This window comes from Mytilus edulis, chromosome 6 (assembly GCF_963676685.1).
Source record: "Mytilus edulis chromosome 6, xbMytEdul2.2, whole genome shotgun sequence".
In the NCBI taxonomy this organism is placed as follows: domain Eukaryota; kingdom Metazoa; phylum Mollusca; class Bivalvia; order Mytilida; family Mytilidae; genus Mytilus; species Mytilus edulis.
In genome coordinates, this window is record NC_092349.1 from 53,742,353 (window position 1) to 53,762,260 (window position 19,908).

Consider the following 19,908-nt stretch of genomic DNA (forward strand, 5'->3'; position numbering starts at 1 on the left):
TGCATTTAATAAATCAGGATTTTGTTTATAAATATATTTGCAGTGTTGTGACTAGATTTTAGAATTAAAAGTTGCACAATCCGTTCATTGTGTAAAGGTTATTCCTTTAACCTTATAACTTCAATTTAAAATATGTATCAATTAATTTATGTACATGTGTCACAAGGTTCATTAAAGTCGTACGTGCAAATACTTAATCCAATTTCTACATTACATGTACATATATCGCCTTCAATGGACCTATTTGATATTATAAAAGTATGATGGTATTGCCATTGTACTTATATCATTTTATTAATCCGGGGGAAACAGTTTATTGCATTCCCTGTTATCTGTTTTAAGCATTTGGCTTTGCAATCAGGAATCCCTTTTGACTTTTTTAAATATGACAAATACGCCGCAAATATTCAATGATGAACCTGGTAGGAAAATTACTCAATATCCTAACTTGATGGCGGAAAATATTAATGTGTTTCTTAACTGGTGATGCGTCATCCATATTTCAAGTTTCTTCATCCCAGGTGAGTGATTGTTCTACTTAAGACAATGTAACAGCTAAACCATTAGAATAGGTTCTGTGTTCTATTTTGTGCCAAACTATTAGATCTGGTAGAATTTTATTTATATTTGGAAGTTACGTATCAATTATAATTTTACTCCATCAGAATACTTTTGTCATAAATAGGCGGCATACAGGACAAATAACAGTGTTTGTGACGCAATAAGCAATAATGTTTCCTTATGTTAATATTTAATAGAACATAATTCATTCTAATTTGTTGCTACTTATTTATTTTTGAAAATCTTAATTCCTCCTATATACAACAGAACAGTCGTAACATATACATTTATTCAAATGGGATTACTTTTATGATACAAGAAGTATTCGCTTATGCCTATAATTGTACATCGCTTAAACTAAGCTCAATTTGCCGCCTAAGAGTAATAATTCAGTCAATAGTAAAACAAACTACTAGTATATAGTTTAGAAATTCAAGTTTTCCAAATTGTACATACAACAGGCTAGTATTTCAACTTAGAATTATTTTTGATTAAGGATTTTTTTTATAGTTTCTTGTGCTTGAAAGTTTTAATAAAAACGTGTATGGCGACCCTTTAAACTGAACAAGTACACACTTTTGTTTTGGTGCTAGCTGAAGACCGTCACCGGGTGCGGGATTTTCTTGAAGACACACTGCTGGCCTACAATTTAACTTGCTGTTTGGTCGGGTTGTAGTCTCTTTGAATCATTCCCAAATTTCATTCATAGTTTTATGATCGAAAATGTATATCAATTTTTTATCGAATATTACATTAAAAATCACAAAAATCTATACAATAAGTACTTAAAACATGACTTAAGCTTCTTGCAATCTGTTGAACCATTCATTCTCAGAAACCGAACTTAATTGTATGCACGACCTTACGGCTTGAACAAGTCAGGAAAAATATCTACGTCACTTTTGGCCGTTGAGTGCAATTCAACCCTCTGCCTTTACTTCTAGTTAATGTAGAAAAAACTAACACACAACAATACACACAGAAGAAGTCCGAGTCCGATGCCAGAATAGGTAACACCAAAAACTAAACAAAATGACAGTGAAACACAAGTAAACAAGGGCCTACTACATGTATGAGGAATGATCAAAGAGTTATCGCAGAAATTTTACTAAAACAAGGCGAAACAAATAAAAGAAGAGTATTGGTTTCGTATTTAGTTTGCATACAACGCGATAACAAGGGAAAATTTCACTCATATCAATTTTCGTGAATTTAGATTCATGTGAATCACACGTGAAATTCTCGTGAATTTCACCTCAAACGAGCTTAAACGCGAAGCTCACATGAATCTAATGTGAAAATGACGGTGAATTTCACGTTAAGATCACATGATTTTTTTTTACATGAAATTCACATGAATTTTTTATATAAAGTAATTCAAATAACATCTAAATTATCAAATTCAATTAAAATCTTTAACTATTACCAGTTTGTTTTTTATTTTACGTGAAATTCACATGAACATTTTCACATGAGTTTTGTGTATAACCTCCCTTGAGGTGAATGTCGCGTGAAATTTTTCACATGAATTTCATGTCAAATTCATGCGAGCAAATGTTGCCTCTGTACTTGTAAAACAAATTAAATGATTACAAATTTTGTAATGTTAAAACTTTTAAACATGTGTTTTAATGTAAATTCGTTATTTTGTTTTTCCTTCAACTTCGCTCTGAAATTCAGTATGGTACAAAGTTATTCCTTTTTTTCACATGCACGCACAGCGAATGATATAAAGTCGTTTATTAGCCTCTTGAATTTTCTTTCATTGCCAAAGAGTAGGTTTTGATAACGCCCTAAAATGAAATAATTTTTCAAGTTAAGATTTTTTGAACAAAATTGCAATGAATCATAGCTAATACAGTGATAAATAGCAAATAAATAAGCCTTTTGTTGAAAGACCGTACATGTGTTCTATTCAGGACGTAACAAATAATGCTCATTTTGATTTTCCGACAGAAATTCAACGAAAATTGATAATTCTCATCGATTATTTTACTGGAAACATAGAACACATATGTCGACAAGAAAAACCTTTTTGAAATAATGTTTGTAAAGACATTTTGCATGTCTTACTTGAATATTAGTTTGTCGACGCATTCGCTCTATGTTTACTGGTCCTACAGTTAGTTTAAATCCGGCCAATTTAGTCGAATTTTGCAAAAATCACTTTTTGACTTATTTGGGATGTCAAAATCAACGCTTCAGAATTACACTTTGACACAAATAGTGCTATTTAACTTTCTCACATGTCTTTTATTTAACTTGAAACCGTTTTTAACTTGTTACATTGAAGTTTATAAACGGGGCCAAAAATGGTCCATTCCAAATTTTCTTTTTTTTGTTTGACTTTCTTAATTCTTCAGAAAATGTGCAACACGACGGGTGCCACATGTTGAGCAGGATCTGCTTACCCTTCCGGAGAACCTGAGATCACTCTTAGCTTTTGTTGGGGTTCGAGCTGCTCAGTCTAGTTTTCTATGTTGTTTCTTGTGTACTATTATTTATCTTGTGTTTTTTTCTTCATTGTTATCCGTGGCTTTGTCAGTTTGTTTTCGATTTGTGAGTTTGGCTGTTCCTCTGGTATCTGTCACCCCTTTTTTGAGAAAAAGTGGTTCATTCTAGTTGTTGACATTAACACACTATGTCTTTAATGATAACCAAACTGAAATTAATCATTCCAAATGCATGCCTAAATCATGTTTATAAGTTGACATGCATGTGCAAATTAATTTACAATTATTAATTACAATATGTAGATACGAAAGAAAATTGACAGTTATTTACGATTATATTAGTTAAGGTATAGATCATTTATCATGTTTTATTTTATTTTTGTTATTAGATTTTATTGGTCAATGTAATTTTTCTTTTAATTGTATATAAATATTGTTTTTTGATTGACACATGAAGGAAACAGTTTTTTTAATGAAACCACATAACATTATTTCAAACTATCAAATACATTGTTTATATATCTTGTAGAATAATTTAGAACAGTTTGAAATACAAGACAAATCTCTGTCGATAGGCTTGGAAAGTTAATGTCGTGTAAAAAGTAAAAAGGCAAAAGCTATTTTTTTGCATTTTTATTTACATATAGTTGTACAAACCGAGACTTTATAATATGCTAAATGCTTCAATTATTTAATTAATGTCCATGGAGCTGTGAATGAGCAGAAAACAAATGAATAGAGGGTCAGGTCGGTCATACTGTTTGTTTATATAATAATTAATGTATAAATTGAACCACGTTGAATTATTGTGTAATTTCAACACACTAAAATTTAAGACCAAATGTATATACTGAAAGTAAAATGCCTTAACTAAAAAGACAAACGAACGCATAGTATTTATTGAGAAAAGCAATCAAAAAAGGAAAAATAGACATTTAGTCTAGCTGTGTGTTTATTCTTTCCTGTATTATACATGCACCTTATATAAAGTACCCAGCAAATCTTCATTACAAGTTGTATGTATTTATATATTGTGCTGACACAAAGAAGTCAAACATTCACACCAACCTAAATGTTGGCACAACATACAAACACATCTTAAGGTCTCATACATGCATTCAAGGTTTATAATTTGTAGTTTTGCTTTTTCATTTCTTACATACAACTTAAAATGGGGAACTTTAACAATTCCAACATGATATTGTACAATTCAAAGATGATATCCTTTGTCGGATTGGGCATTTTCTGAGTCAAAGTTGTCATTGTGAATTGATGATAATATTATTTCAGATTGAATATGATTTAAAAAAAAACTATACCCTTCAGACGACATACGTTAGATGTTATTAAAAAATATAGGTCGCTACAACTACGAGCAAGGCCCATTTAGTAATGTAGACTATAATAGGCTGCGGTTAGTTAAAATTAAACAAATACATATTCAACACAAAACATCGGCTTCAAGTCAAACATGACCAACAACAACCACAGCAAACCTATATGTAGCATGCGCATGACCTGGGATAGACACAAACAGATTGTAATAAAGCAGGGTTAATAATATATATGAAAGTACGGTTTAACTGTATATAGACTTTTCTTAGCAATGACAAAATGATAAATACTAAATAATATGATAGTACAAACAATGTTCTTTTTATGCAAAACAATGTATTGAAGACATGTTTTAGTTTTCATAGGTCAAGAACATTAATTGTTTTCTGATAGGTTGCTTATTATAGCTCTTCATCTTTTATATAAGCTTTGGATTTCAAATATTTTGGCACAAGCATCACTGAAGAGACATATATTGTCGAAATGCACATCTGGTGCAGAAAAATTGGTACCGTTAATTTTATTATTATCTTTCACTATGCATAAAAAAACAATCTTGAAAACAACCAAGTATTGTGGCATTATACCGATTCAATACAAGACAGGTAATTCAAACGAATTTAAACCTAGTGGTATGTTTATTCGTATTTTCAGTACATAACTCATTTACGTAACCATGTTCAACTTGTTTGTTTCCATCACACTAAATATGGAATAGGGTATCTGATAACATAAATACACATGACTTTATGCTACATGATACTCCACAGATTCCTTGTCGGGTGTTTTTTTAACTAATATGTTTCCGTCTTTTTGTTTTGAAATCTACCATATCATACAATTGTTTGTGATTGTTTTTGGTGTCCCCTTTAAATTGTAAACAACAACACTATACAATAACAGAAACAGTAATAATGACAATAGAACATGATACAACGAAGTACAATTTGAAATAAAGCATTTATATACTCAACCACACAAAAGAAAAACATAGGAAGATACAAAACACATGATGATTTGGTGTATCCCTGCTCCTTCATTCTATGGGGAATTCATGTTTATCTTAAATGATTTGTTTTCAATATATTACAACCCTTCATCTGTTTGGTACTTTTGGTGTTTACATTTAAAGTCTCCATTTTAAATGTTGTCTGTTCATAAAACATTTTGATTTTTGGATTTCTGTTTGGTGACTTCAATATTTTTATATCTTACCAATAATAATTCTAACAATTTATTTGGCATTTTAATTTGTAGCTACAATATTCAATTTACACGTATGATAATTAAATACAATCAAATAGTAGTAATACGTCATTGTAAGATTATCTTGCTTGCATCGTAAAATACTGTCCGCACAGCTCAAAAGATTATATACTTTATAGATAACATAATTAATATATAAGGAACGATAAAAAAAAAATTGTATAACAATATCACTTGAAAACATTTTTTATGTACAGGAACTTGTGATTAGCATCGAGTTTTCAATCGCAACTTAATGTACTGGCTAGGACATAGGATTGTGTACTCTTGGGTGAAAATATTATTAATACAAATTTCGTCAGTTGAATACAACTAAAAAATCAAGTTAAAAATCTGTCGTCAAAATCAAATTCTGTATTACTGTATATTCCATTAAAAACTACTGTATACAGTCACTTTCCTATTTTTCTGAAAAAGAAAAAAAAAACACCTGACATTCGTGTAATACTACGAATCTGATTTGAATGTTTAAAAAACGTTCTGTCTTAAAAAAATAATTATTTACATTAAGTTTCTGTGGAAAAGAGAGAAATAACTTAAGCATGTAAATGACACATAAACCAAAAATAAAATCTGCACCTCCATGATAAAGTGATAACTCACGAAAAAATAGACAGTATTCCCATGCAAAAGACAGAACGAAAAACCAAGCGTTCAAAGACAAATCAAATTTAAAAAAATTGAATTTCATTGTTTTCATTGTTTTTCATTTAGTGCTTAGTGTGCAAAAATAAACCAGGAACAAGTCACAATCACTGATTTGCAATCAAAGAAAACTTGTTTATCATCATTTATAACACGTGCAAATTGATACGGAATTTGTTTTGTTTTATTGGATTCCTTTAACATCATTATACATTCATAATAATAAATTATTCTAAGGTGCATGTAAATCGTTTGAATGGTTGACAGCATGAATAGACGCCTATGGGTTTTTTTGGAAAACTGTAACTGAAGTGTCATTATCATATTTATTAGACTTGTCATTATTTGTGGGAGGACAGGACAACTGTTAAATGCTTAGTGAATTGGATAGTAAAGTATGCCTAAGTTGTTTCTATGGAAAGTTGCAAGAACAATATCTGACATAAAATGCATACTTTTAAACAAAGTCATGTTTCGTGTATATATTTTCAATAACGTACAATCTAATTTGCCCTCGTGCATTGCATAGTATAAAGAAAAAATATTTCTTATTGGTTTCTTCGCGATTTTTCCGTTGTCATCCTGTTGGTTATTAATTGCAGTGTGTATATCTTCTCTCCTGGCGTTTACTATCCATCAGTATAAACAGTAGGGCAAAAATATCAAAGTTAAAAGCAAATTAAAAAAGGGAAAGTTGACAAAGTCAAATGCCATCAATCAACGTAACAAGTGAAAAATAACTGCAATATTTATGTGTCATGTCAAAAGCAATTTAGGCAATATATAAATATTAATGATTACATGTATTCATATTATTCATTCAAAGCAGGTCCATATAGAACATATATTCATTGATATAAAGTCTACATTTTACAAATATGAACACCAAGTGAAAATGCACATTATCGATGTTAATACACATATTCTCGTTGAATGTGTTTTTGCATTATTTATGATAGCTACTTTTTTCCATTTTAATTGTTTTACTTTTCCTCATGTTTATACAGCAAAATTTACGTTGAGGGTATCAACATTGTTGAAAGTCGTACCCTGATATATAGATTTTAAAACCTGTTGCCATGGTCGTTTACAGAACTTTTCTTTTTGATACCAATATTAAATTTTCCTTGTTTTTGTATCTTATAGAAGTTTGAAGACTATAAGATAAAAATTGTCGGAAAATTTAACAAGACAAAACGTATGAAAAGGAAAACTTGTGTTCCAAGCCAAATTAGCACTCCCAACAGCCCGTCAAACATTCATGATATTTTTCGGCGGACTTCCAAATTATTTGTTACTTACTCTACATTTGTGTATTGGTATGTTGCTTACCTGACGGACTGAACATATTGACTTATTACCAAATATAGCTTGAAGGAAACAGCTGAAGAAAGTGTACAAAATACAGAGGATTTCCTATTACTATTATTCGTTGGAAACCAATTTTCGTGGATTTTGTGGGTAAAGGGAAACTACGATGTTAAATGTTCAACGAATTACAAATTTGCTGTATCATTAAATGCAAACTTTTGGAAAACCTGGAAATCAAATATCCCTCACGTTTCTCTCAATCCACGTAAAGTGGTACCAACAACATAAAAGAATCCACAATAGAGTTGCTTACCTGTATAGGCCTCCGTACACCAAGTTTTATAAGTTCATCCTTTTGTGAATCCTCAACAAATTGTAACATATTGAAAGCCTGACAATCAAACAATGAGCACAATATCAAATATATAGGCAATGATTATACCTAAGATATGTTAAACTTCACGTGTCAACAAATATTGGATTCACTTGTCAATGTGTTGTCTGTACAATTTAAAGAATGATTTTATATCAGATCAAATAGAAACTGTTTAGACAACATTCATAATTATTCAATAATGACAATTTTATGTATAGCGTATATCTTCCGTTTGTGTCGGTTTTTTTTGTTTTGCAATTCCTTACTTACAAAATTAATGTAAGTCAAATTTCTAATTAATACTTATCAAGAAACCAATGTTTTATCAATTTGTTTTTTTTTCACATATAACGGGTCTTAACTATAAAATCAATTCCCAATAGAAAGGCGCATTATAAGGACCAACCTACATCGGGGAAAACCATATGAACGTGTTTGTCGACATTTTTAAAATATATTTTAAACTTCTTCAACATTGTTCAATAGCTTTAAAGTCACATAGTTTTACAAGTAATATACTTATTACAATTAACTATTGCATGGGTTATTTTCCTTAATCTTATTATAACCCTTAACACACTTCTATTGCTATTACCTTTTATGGATGATTGATGACAATTGTCAAATGTAGAACAGGATCTGCTTACCCTGCCGGGGCACCTGACATCAACCCAGGTTTTTGATGGGGTTCGTGTCGCTTAGTCTTTTTTATGTTATGAATTGTTTACTATTGATTGTTTGTCTGCTTTTCTGTTTTGTCTATTTCTTTTTAAGCCATGGAATTAACAGTCTATATTTTATCAAGGTGTTTGAATGTCTCTCTGATATATTTCGCCTTTTTTTTTAACTACGGTAAAAAAAAAAGTACACGTTTACAGTACGTGCAATATTATACTGACCTGGCTTGAAACTGTAATTGGACATCTATAAACAATCCATTGTACAGTTTCATAACAGGGAGGTGTCGTTAGAGATCCTCCATATGTGTAGAATAAATCTGTGTCATACGGTAGGACATCTTTAGGTGAGAGACCCTCTGTAACTTGCACTTTTAATGAATTGTCATCCGGGTCCTTTTTACATCTATTTTGTATATAATTTTGACTTAGTGTCCCTCCGCAATACTGTTTAGAACGTGAATCTGTTTGAAATTTAAAAATGAAAAATTATTTTTCTTTAATAGAACAAACAACATCACTTATTGAATAATTTTGTTTTACATAAAGGTGATACGATGGCGTTAAAATGTTGGATTTATATAGGTAAGACTCTTTAACATTGATATAAAACCTAGTTTCTTTGAAGATTTTGCCTTTAATCCCATTCTTTTCTTAACGACAAATATCTTATAAAAATTATTTTGAAAAACTAAATTCAAAGTGTCCATATTATAATATTGCCTTCAATTTAAAACGAATAGTCTTACTTCTTCTCCTAAAAAACCCAAATCTGTCGTTGTTGATATAATCTCTGTATTGCTCTAGCGGAAAACATCGAACTTGTTCATAGTATTTTTCCATTAAATCACTGAATCGTTTTGCAAATCTTGGTTTACATTTTCTTCCGTTCTATCAAAACAAGAGTTGTTATTGTGTAAGAAGTATGCAAAAATATTATTATATGAAATTAAAAACATTTAATTTCACGAGACTGTATACATTTTCTATGTAAATAAGTAATAAACTCTCATTAATATATACTAAAGAGTATTGACCTTGGATGAGTAAACTTGCAGTGAGGTGAAAGTTTGTGTACCTTCGTGTTGAAGGCCGCACATTGATATTGAGATTTAGAACATCAATAAAAGCGTTGTTCCTTTGGTTTGTTGTATTGTTGTTGCTATTGTTGTTGTTTTGATTTTGTTATTCTATTTAATAGATGTATATTGTATGTATTTTGTAATGAATGCCGTAAACATGCGTGTGATGTCAAAAAGCTTTTAGCCTTCGTTTAAATATTCTAAACAGTTAACCTGTTTTGAAATCGTCCTCGTTACGTGCATGAACAATTATCAATAGAAGTCCCTGAAATACTCGTCCCCGAAAATTTCAAATATTAACTGAGAAAAACGTTTTCAATATGAGTGTCGCATCCGCTATTCCTTGATTCTTGCTAGATCCAAAATGTTTCCAGGTCTTTAACTTGTGGGAACATTTATACAATATATGATATTTTCTAAGTTACATTTATTCAAGAACATATTTTTCTCTTGTTTATATTTAACTTGTTGGATTCATCGTTTATTACGGATAACAGTACGATTTGCAAATTATAATTTTTCTGTACCGTTGACGTAATATTACGTAACAAATGATGATATCAGTTGTATCAAAGTTTCTCCATGTGTTCACCATGAGTATCTACTATTGAAGTCAGTAATTGTTTGGAAATGGATTTTTTTACTAGAGCACATTCGAACATGATTATCTTTATTTTGATAATTTTTCTTTGCCTCGTATTTGAATACTTCCAATTTATATAAATTATTTAATTACTCTTGAATTACTCACCTTACATACAGTTGGTTTCTGGGGGTTTCCGCGGACCTGAAAGTTCACAGGATAGATAAGAACTGAGAAGAACTAATCATTATAATCATGCCCCTGGTAGTATATCGAGTATTACGTGTCAACAAATAAGTTTGAGAAAATACACTATACACACGCAATGTTACAAATGTATTTAAGATATATTCCATAATGCATACCATCATTTTATATCAGTTAAATTGGTCTATCAACATAAATGTATGCGACTATAAGCATATTTTGTTTTGTATTTTATAAAAAAAACGATACAATCAATACCACTTAATTACAATTAGGAGATAACTGTATTGTAATTTAAGTTCAAACGGAGCCAGTAAACGGGTATTTCCAACCTTCAAATCACCAATTGATGACGTTGAAGCTTAAATTGCAATAATGTTATCTCCATTCAAATGAAACTGACAGAAAACAACCTCATATCATACGTTTTAAATCTGTCATACGTCGTCTACGCTTGCACGTACAATTTCATATCATCAATTTTTAAATGATGCCATGACAATTTATGACGTTATCAAATCAGATTGAACGTTAAAAGCGAGGTTGCATTATACTGTAAATTTCAGAGACGCTAATGAGTAGATATAAATAAGACACTGACCTCTACCATTACACCTAACCCCACAAGTCCATCTTTTTTAGATCTAGCGTCTCCAATGTTGCCATAATCTAGGTCATAAAATACCAAGTGAGCCTAAAATATAAGTTTTACTCAGTCTATGATTGTATATAATGTTACGAAGAGATAAGGGTTCATTTTATATTTCTTTTTTACAGAACTTATTACATGTATATTGAAAAAAGTTTTGTATTCTTTTATAATTAAATATGTCATGAATTTACTTTATAACAAATACTGTATACTAAATCAGAAGTAATCCATACAATTTGATTTAGATTATTATTTATATTGTCCTTCAAATACTAGTATATCATTATTTTTTCCTCAGTTCGTCTTGTACTTTAATATAAATTATCTGCTTTCTATCAAAAAGAAAATGTTGGTCCTACACGGGATGTAACAAACTACGAATTTTGCGATAATGAATTTTACCTCCATCGGTTTGAATACGTTGTCAATACAATGTTCAGATCCTTGTGTTTCGTCTCTTCCAAAGTGGACATGTAATTGAGCAAAAACATACTTCTTATCTTTTGGTCTGCCAGGGACATTAGATAAAATAATCCTATCCTTGTTATTTTTTGTTTGTACAACATTGAATTCTGGTGCATGACCTGTTACAAGGAATATAACTGTGTAGTTTTTAGAAAGTCAATTAAAATTATTAGTTTTGCACCTAGCTATTTTTGTTTTTAACTTTTACTATAAGGTGAGTGCAGGAAAACCTCAAAAACATACGTGATCATGTCTAATATTGTTTTTGCATTATTAAAAACATACCCTGTACCTTAAGCATCAATGACATATACTATGTAATAAATAGTTTATCATACATAATTGATTTTATCACTATCTAACATCACTCCATGTTCAGCATAGGAAATTTTAAACATTCGGTACATGTCTATGTTTCTCCCATTCAGAAACTTTGTCCGTGGTTATCGTAAGTTTCAACATAACGTACTTGTCAATTTTAATTCAATTTAATGATTAATGAGATTTGGTAATTTTGGTATTTATCAAATGTATTGACATTTAATGACATAAAACAAATTGCTACGATATGTAGTTTAGTTGACCAATATTTATGCCACGGCATTTGAGTTTGGTGCTGTGTCGTATACCGATTGTTTTATATTCATACCATCAAAAACTTTTAACATAAATTATCTTTAATTTCTCCGATAAAGTATTTATCAAACACTGTCCTTGTATGTCCAAGAAATAAAATTAATGAACTCCTTTTTTACATGGATTTGCATTTAATTGGTCTATTTATACAGTGTGAAATTAGACCAACATTTCAAAAGTAATCAAGATAACATGCAATTATGCATATCATTAAAGGTATGTTGATGTATAAAGAGATATAGGAAGATGTGGTGTGAGTGCCGATGAGACAACACTCCATCCAAATAACAATCTATGAACATAAACCATTATAGGTTAATGAACGGCCTTTAACACTGTGCCTTGGCTCACACCGAACAAAAAGCTATCAAGGGCCCCAAATTACTAGTGTTAAACCATTCACGGGAAAACCAATGGTCTAATCTATATAAAAAACGAAAGCAAATTTTCTTTTGTATTTTACATCAATACAAAATATTTTGACAAGTATTTTTAATTAATGCAACAGTTTTTTACCATTTTGACCAATGTTGTTCGTATTCAGAAGTCATTCAAGAAGTCAAATTAAGGTAACAAACAAAATCTAATTTGTGTGTATTGATAATTATGTTGAGTTGTCCAATGCACTTGTAGAATTTATTTTACTTTATGCTTTGCTTGTATCTGCTTTAATTTTATAGATCAACATGCGTGCGAATGTTATACATGAGATCACCCCTAGTTTTTTGGTGGGGTTCGTGTTGTTTATTCTTTAGTTTTCTATGTTGTGTCATGTGTGCTGTTGTTTGTTTGTCTTTTTCATTTTTAGACATGGCGTTGTCAGTTTGTTTAAGATTTATGAGTTTGACTGTCTCTTTGGAATCTTTCGTCCCTCTTCTATATAGATGTGTTACTTGTTTGTTTGTTGTGTATCTTTTATATGTTTTATACGTCTTAATATTGTATGCTTCATTAGTGTTATTAATGTTGACAAAAAGCTCTAAAGAGCTTATGTTTGTAATATTTCATATCAATCAGATTAAAATTTAAAAATTCCAATCTATTCTATTCTATTCTATGCATACAAATTGCATGAAATTTAAATTAGAGTCTATACAGAGTTCGCGTCTCTTACCTTTTTTGTTTTATAAACATGATAAATATGACCAACCAGGAAGTGATTGTTTAAAAGAACATGTATTTGTTTTGCTGCACCGTTTAACAGCACAAATTTCCATACGAAATGTATGTTATTAATCTGAAGGAAAGCTGAGTTATATGATCAGTAGGTAGACTATGTAATTTGAAGTAATGCATAATTTTTTCCCACACCTAAATATCACAATGTTTCTGATTAAATGAAAACTAGTATTCCCGAATATCAAACCTTATCAATATATGAATTCGATGTCCAGCGGGTACAAACAATTTCATCATTATCAGAAAGAATGTGAATATTCTTTGTGATTGTCCTGTGTTTCAACGTTATGGGTTTTTTATAGTTTTTTTTTTGTTATTTTTATTTAAGTATTGATTATTGATCTGTGTTATATCTGGTATTTATCATATATATATATCTACATCAGTACATGTAATGATTTTGACTAACTTTTAAATGCTGATATTGAATAATCACCTACAAGAAAAGCTATTTAAAAAAGGTTAACTTCAATGTTTCTTATACATATAAAATATTAATATCATTTTTTTATGTCCCAAAATAAAAATAAAGGACACTTTTTACATGGATTGCATTTAATAAGTTTATTTATACAATATAAAACTAAACCAACCTTTACCAAAAGGTAAACAAGATGAATTTTAAGTGCGCATATCATTAAAAGAATGTTGGTATGTCAGCACATTTTCTGTAGTATTTAACAGCAATACTAATTATTCTGACAAGTGGCCTACATTGAAAATATATTTACTAAATATAGGTTATATCATCTTGTTATGGCAAAAGAAGACAATTTTCATATTGTATTGTTATTGTATGTGTTATATAAAGAATGAAGATGTGTTATGAGTGTATATAAGACAACTAGTAACTAGAGTTATGATGACGTGAATTTTTTTTTTATCTATGATTTACATTTGGAAATATATCAATAGAAGAACAGAATGAAAAAACAAAATTAAAAAAAAAAACGAAAGAGAAAATGAAAATGAGATTTTACTGGAACTAAATACTTTTTTCAGTGTTTTTGAGGATATGTTTTCTCAGGTGGATAATAAATGCTGTGACATGTGTTATATAAATCATTTTATAACAAGATGATCAACAAAACATAATTGTAAAAGAATAAAGGTAACTTCCTATAAAGAGTATGTGTGTTGTGCACAGTTTGTGTAATTACAATAATTTATTGAGAAACTTATCCTCCATTTCTTTTAGTTGTAGACTCTGTCTTGCATGTTTATTTTTAAGTCTATTCGGTCAAGCATTTTTTTATAAGTTTATCTTGACTTTTACACTAATAATTGTATTCTGCCGATTTTGGGCGAAGAAGCTCATCCTGCCTCTTTATTTTACTAAAAAGTTCTGTCCTACCTTTTTTCAAATTTCATCTTACCCCCCCCCCCCCCCCCCCCCCCAATTAAAAATCAAATGGTAGCTTCCTAACACATATGTATATATGACACCAAATCAAGAATATGCCAGTTGTTATCCATTCATGTGACGTTTAATAGCTTTGATTTTGCCATTTCATTAGAGACTTTCTCGTTTGGTATTTTTGTTATTCTACTTCTACTCAAAATTATAATGATCCTGATAAGCGAATTTCAAAGATCATGAACGTGTCTGAAAAATATATTGTGTAACGATTCCAAAAAAAAAACATAACAATAAGAGACTTTCCTCAAGTTCGAAAAACGCAAATACACGTTAAATTAAATATAAGATAATTCCATCTGAATATCATATCATTCTTCCATACGAGTGAAAAAAATGTGCGCGCATGGAATTGATTCTGTAAAGGTTAATTATAATTGCGTTCATCTACTCCGATATTGTAGGTTTATCAGTAGAAGTACGCACTGAATATCATAAAGGTAAAGGATGTTGTTGAGTACAAATAAACTTTCATTCCAACATTTAAACATACATTTTATGGCATTTGAAATAACTATGTGTCACTGTAAAAAACATTCTAAATACAACTATTTAATCTTTCTGTCATTATCACTACTGTATAATACTGATGGTTGGGATTTTGTATTGTATTACATAAAAAAGTTTATCTCTGCGTCCATAAAAATAAATGACAATCTTAACTAATTTGTATCTCTTGCATCTAATATCCGTTGTATTGCTATAATAATCATTAATTGATTAGATATTTTTATTTTTGTTTTGTGTTGGTTGATGTCGGGTTTTTTAAGGGAATACAGAATTTATAATAATTTAAAAAGAAACAGTTTAAAGGTCATTTAGCTTTAAATTTATAATTGCTCATCAATCAAATACACCATATGATTTAATAGTAATCGTTATTCAGTGGTTGTGTTACCTGTTCAGTAGCAATAATAATACACGTATCTAATTAATTAAAATGATTGATTGTAATGAGATTGAATTAATTTAAGGTCAACATACTAATTAATATACATATAACAACATAACCAAATTGTCATAATTGTTTATGTTAAAAAGAAAATATATTTAAACGAATGGATTTATTACTGTTTCGTGCACTGATGATTTTTCATCAACTTGCACAAGATGAAACCTAGCTATCGAATTTATTGTGCATAAATTGCTCCAGATGTTTGGCAGTGGTACGATTATTTATACTGTGTGATAAGTATAAAGTCTGCCTATATATAATTTAATTTTGGATATAACGCGTCTTCTGATTGGCTGACGTTATTTTGTTATGAGCCCATAGACATAATTTAGTCATGTGACCGTGACGTCATCAACGTTTTTTCATGGTTTTCTACGGTTTAAAATGGAATTTAGAATTAAATTATAAGAAATGACTGTAACATTTTTTATGTTATTTCTTCATAGACAGAAAAAATGTTTTTTTCTTATCGTTTATTTGCATGCATTATATTACTTTGATAATCCATTTTTAGAACATTTGTACGTTATTATAGATCTAGATTAAGATACAATTAATATTGATGTGATTAGAACCGTTCGGTTGATTTACTGCTTTTATCTTTCAAACTGTTAGGAAAAACATGTAAATCAATACCAGATTAATCCTTCATGTTCTACATGGAAAAACGCCTGTAAAAAATCATTAAGATGACAATTGTTTCCCATTCGTTTGACGTGCTGGAGCTTTACATTTTGCAATTTAATAAATGACTTTCCGTTTCGAATATCCTTTAGAGTACTGTAGTTTTGTTATTGGACTTTCCCCCCATATTTTATATTATTTTAGAAGTTTTACCAATATGTATTGCATTTTTTATAAAACAGGATATCACATATTTGTTACGAAAACATTAGGCTATGCATATGTAAAAACCGCAGATTCGCCCAAACCATATGTCTATCCAAGAAAAGGAAAAATACGGTATTTTTGCCCTGTTATAACGTCTTAAGCTCTAAACATATACAATTGGGTGCAGAAGTTAGGTCGGCTTAAAAAAAGTACATTTCCCCTCTCAAATTGACAGAATGATTTACGCAAAAATCCATACCCATTTATATAATTCATAGGTAACTCATAAACATTTGAAATATTTCAAAGCTAGCATGCGATCTGATTAAAACGTTTTCCCCACATGGGATCATATATAAGAGGAAAGCAAAGAAACAACAGAAACACGGAAGTGCAACAAAATAAAACGACTATGCATCACACATATAATAAGTGATCAATAGATTTTTATATGTACTCGTCCATTTTGGCTCTGATATCCTCTCTCGACCTACATGATGCCTGTCTTGTCGTTGGATGATATCAATGTCAATATGAAAAATGACATGTTACATAAGTATTCATCCCGCTAAATGTCACGTGCTTCTACGTGAATATCTTTGGTAAATTTGTTTATGTACATTTGGACTTAGTGATTAGTTGTCATCAATTATAAATAAGAAGATGTGGTAGGAGTGCCAATGAGACCACTCTCCATCCCAGTCACAATGTATAAATTGTGGATATGGAATTTAATAATTATTGTCTTTTGTTTCAGTAACTATGAGGTTTTATTGACTTTTGAAAAACTGATATACACTTCAGCCTTTGACCTCTGAAGTATTAATAACTTTTTCAAAGGTCAATGAAACCACATAGTTACAGCACCATGCGCTGATAGTCATTGTATATCAATATTGAAAATATGCAACAATTTTTGGGAACCCATTTTAAACAAGCTTGCCGATGTTTTAATGGTGAATGTAAGCAGCAAAGATGGAAAATATTCATCATTTAATTTTTCTCTATTTTTTAAACTTATATTTCTGTGTATATTTCAGAGTATTGTGATGACGATTCGCTTCGCCAACGTAAAACGAATTGAATTTACTATTGTTAATGTAGTTTAAGCTCGAATTACACAATATTACGTATGTTGTAATGCAAAATACACAAATCAGTTAATTTCAGTCCAAGAAATTGCTATTTTTTTATTTTTTTTTTACATATGTTGGAAGTGAAAATGACTGCATTTTTTGTAATAAACAAAGACAACAGTTGATACCGCTGTTTAAAAGTCATGAATCGATAGAGAAAAAAATATATCCAGAATAAACACTGACACCGAGGAATACACATCAACAATAAGTCAGAGGAAAACAACGGAACAACAGAAACACAGAAGTGAAACAAACGTCATTTTGCCTGACTTAGTACAGTACATTTTAAGATCAATTGTGGTTTGAACCTGGTTTTATGCCTAGCCAAACCTCCCGTTTATATGGCAACGTTTAATTATATCGCTTAAATGACAAACATACATGACAGGAGTTCAGTACATACAAACGCAAGAACACTCATTACAGCGAAACGCAATAATAAATGATATAATCATAGTACATTTCAACATGTAAACCGTAGAAAAACAACGGACATCTATCTATAATGACAGCACAGGACACAAATAGCGACGTTTGTTTGTGTGACGTATATATAAACTTGAAATTCAAACAATTATTTGTATCGAGATCTGAAAATTAACAAATATTTACACACTAATACTAGGCCAAACAATTATCAAGATTATGACGGTATTGAAAGGTTATTTTGAATTAAAGCTGTGACTACGTTATAAATATTGGGACTTAGAAAATACTTTATACACGTAATATGATCTAAAATGGAAATTAACTCGATTATACTGACAAACAAGGGATATGTGAAATGTGCTAAATTTACAGAATTCAAACCACTAACGATAAGACATAACAGCATATCAAATTGAACCCACTAAACAAACATAACTAAATACATTAATGTTGGAAGTATAAATACCGAGACACGTCGTATAGGAATGCTATTTCACACAAGACAAAACAGTCATATTCATCTCTGGTGACTAAACAAGATGATGTAAAAGCATTTTTTTGGCGTTTAACTAGAAATCGGGCGTCTGCATGCTTCTTGAACGCTTCAGAATGTAATCAAATAAGATAGAAAGTGTGAGCCAAAATTTGTTCCTGTTAAAAAAAGTTCCTGTGGAACTAATATCACAGAAAATATGTTCTGGGGGAACTTTTTTCATAGATAATTTCAATATAATTTGTTCCATCTCTATGAAATAAGTTCCACACTTTACCTGGTGAAATAAGTACCGGGTTGGTGAAATTTGTTCCTTACCTAGTGAAATAGGTTCCAGGTTTATGAGATTTGTTCCTTACCTGGTGAAATAAGTTCTGGGTTTGTGAAATTTGTTCCTCACCTGGTAAAATAAGTTCCTAGTCTGTGAAATATGTTCCACTGGTTAAACAGGTTATCTTATATACTGAACATTTGTCATCAATGAGTTTAAAGTTATCATTCAAGTGCATTATACAAATAAGTATAATATATTGATGATATAACAAATGAAAAATTTAAATCATCCAATAAGAATCTTGTGGACTATAGCAAATGTTTAATAATAAACGTAAAAATATCAAACTGACAGTCACTTTGAGCCAGAAAAGAGTGAAAAATGTTAGGGTTTTTTTATTGAAGGAATAACTGATTATGTAACATATTTCAAAAATAAGAAGAGTTCTTTGATACCTGTAGATGATTCCATGTGGAGAAAAGTCATATAATAACTTACCATTTTATTTTGCATATGCCTAGATTTTTACACACTCAGTCAAATTAAGAAAGTGTTTTGATTCACTCAAATTTCAACTTAAAACACTCGACCACACTGTTCCAATTTTAACCTCTAACACCGATAAAACACACAGTAAGGTGACGTTGTCAGTATGTTGATGTTTTCATGCAGACGATGTTGTTAATGTACTAATTCTATAAGGAAAACGGTACTATTTATTCTACCATAGGCGACAATACTAACATTTTCTAAATTTACCAGTTTTTATAATACAAACCTGGATAAAACAGTTATGTGTGTGATGTTAGTATTTTATTACTCTATCTTAAAAATTGAAGCCAAATAGTATCATGACCAATTTCCAACGGAGCTTGTTTGTGTTATCCATGCCCACCGTCATTTTGCATCAAATTTATGAAATTTTGGAAGCCTTTTGGAATA

At 30.1% G+C, this 19,908-nt stretch overlaps 1 protein-coding gene and 1 long non-coding RNA gene across 2 annotated transcripts in view; one reads left to right on the forward strand and one right to left on the reverse strand.

Annotated features, from left to right (window-relative positions):
• Positions 1-23: 23 nt before the first annotated feature.
• Positions 24-19,908, forward strand: part of LOC139527875 (uncharacterized) — a 50,201-nt gene continuing 30,316 nt past the window's right edge. Inside the window, exon 1 of the long non-coding RNA XR_011665475.1 lies at positions 24-521. This is a non-coding gene — a long non-coding RNA (uncharacterized lncRNA). The remainder of the gene's footprint in view (positions 522-19,908) is intronic.
• Positions 5,583-11,923, reverse strand: LOC139528960 (nacrein-like protein). The gene is made up of 8 exons (XM_071325206.1): positions 11,899-11,923; positions 11,551-11,732; positions 11,098-11,190; positions 10,458-10,493; positions 9,374-9,515; positions 8,847-9,088; positions 7,885-7,962; positions 5,583-6,023 (listed from the first exon to the last, which is right to left on the reverse strand). The coding sequence occupies exons 1-8, from the start codon at positions 11,921-11,923 to the stop codon at positions 5,988-5,990; spliced, it is 834 nt and encodes a 277-aa protein (XP_071181307.1). The 3' UTR covers positions 5,583-5,987.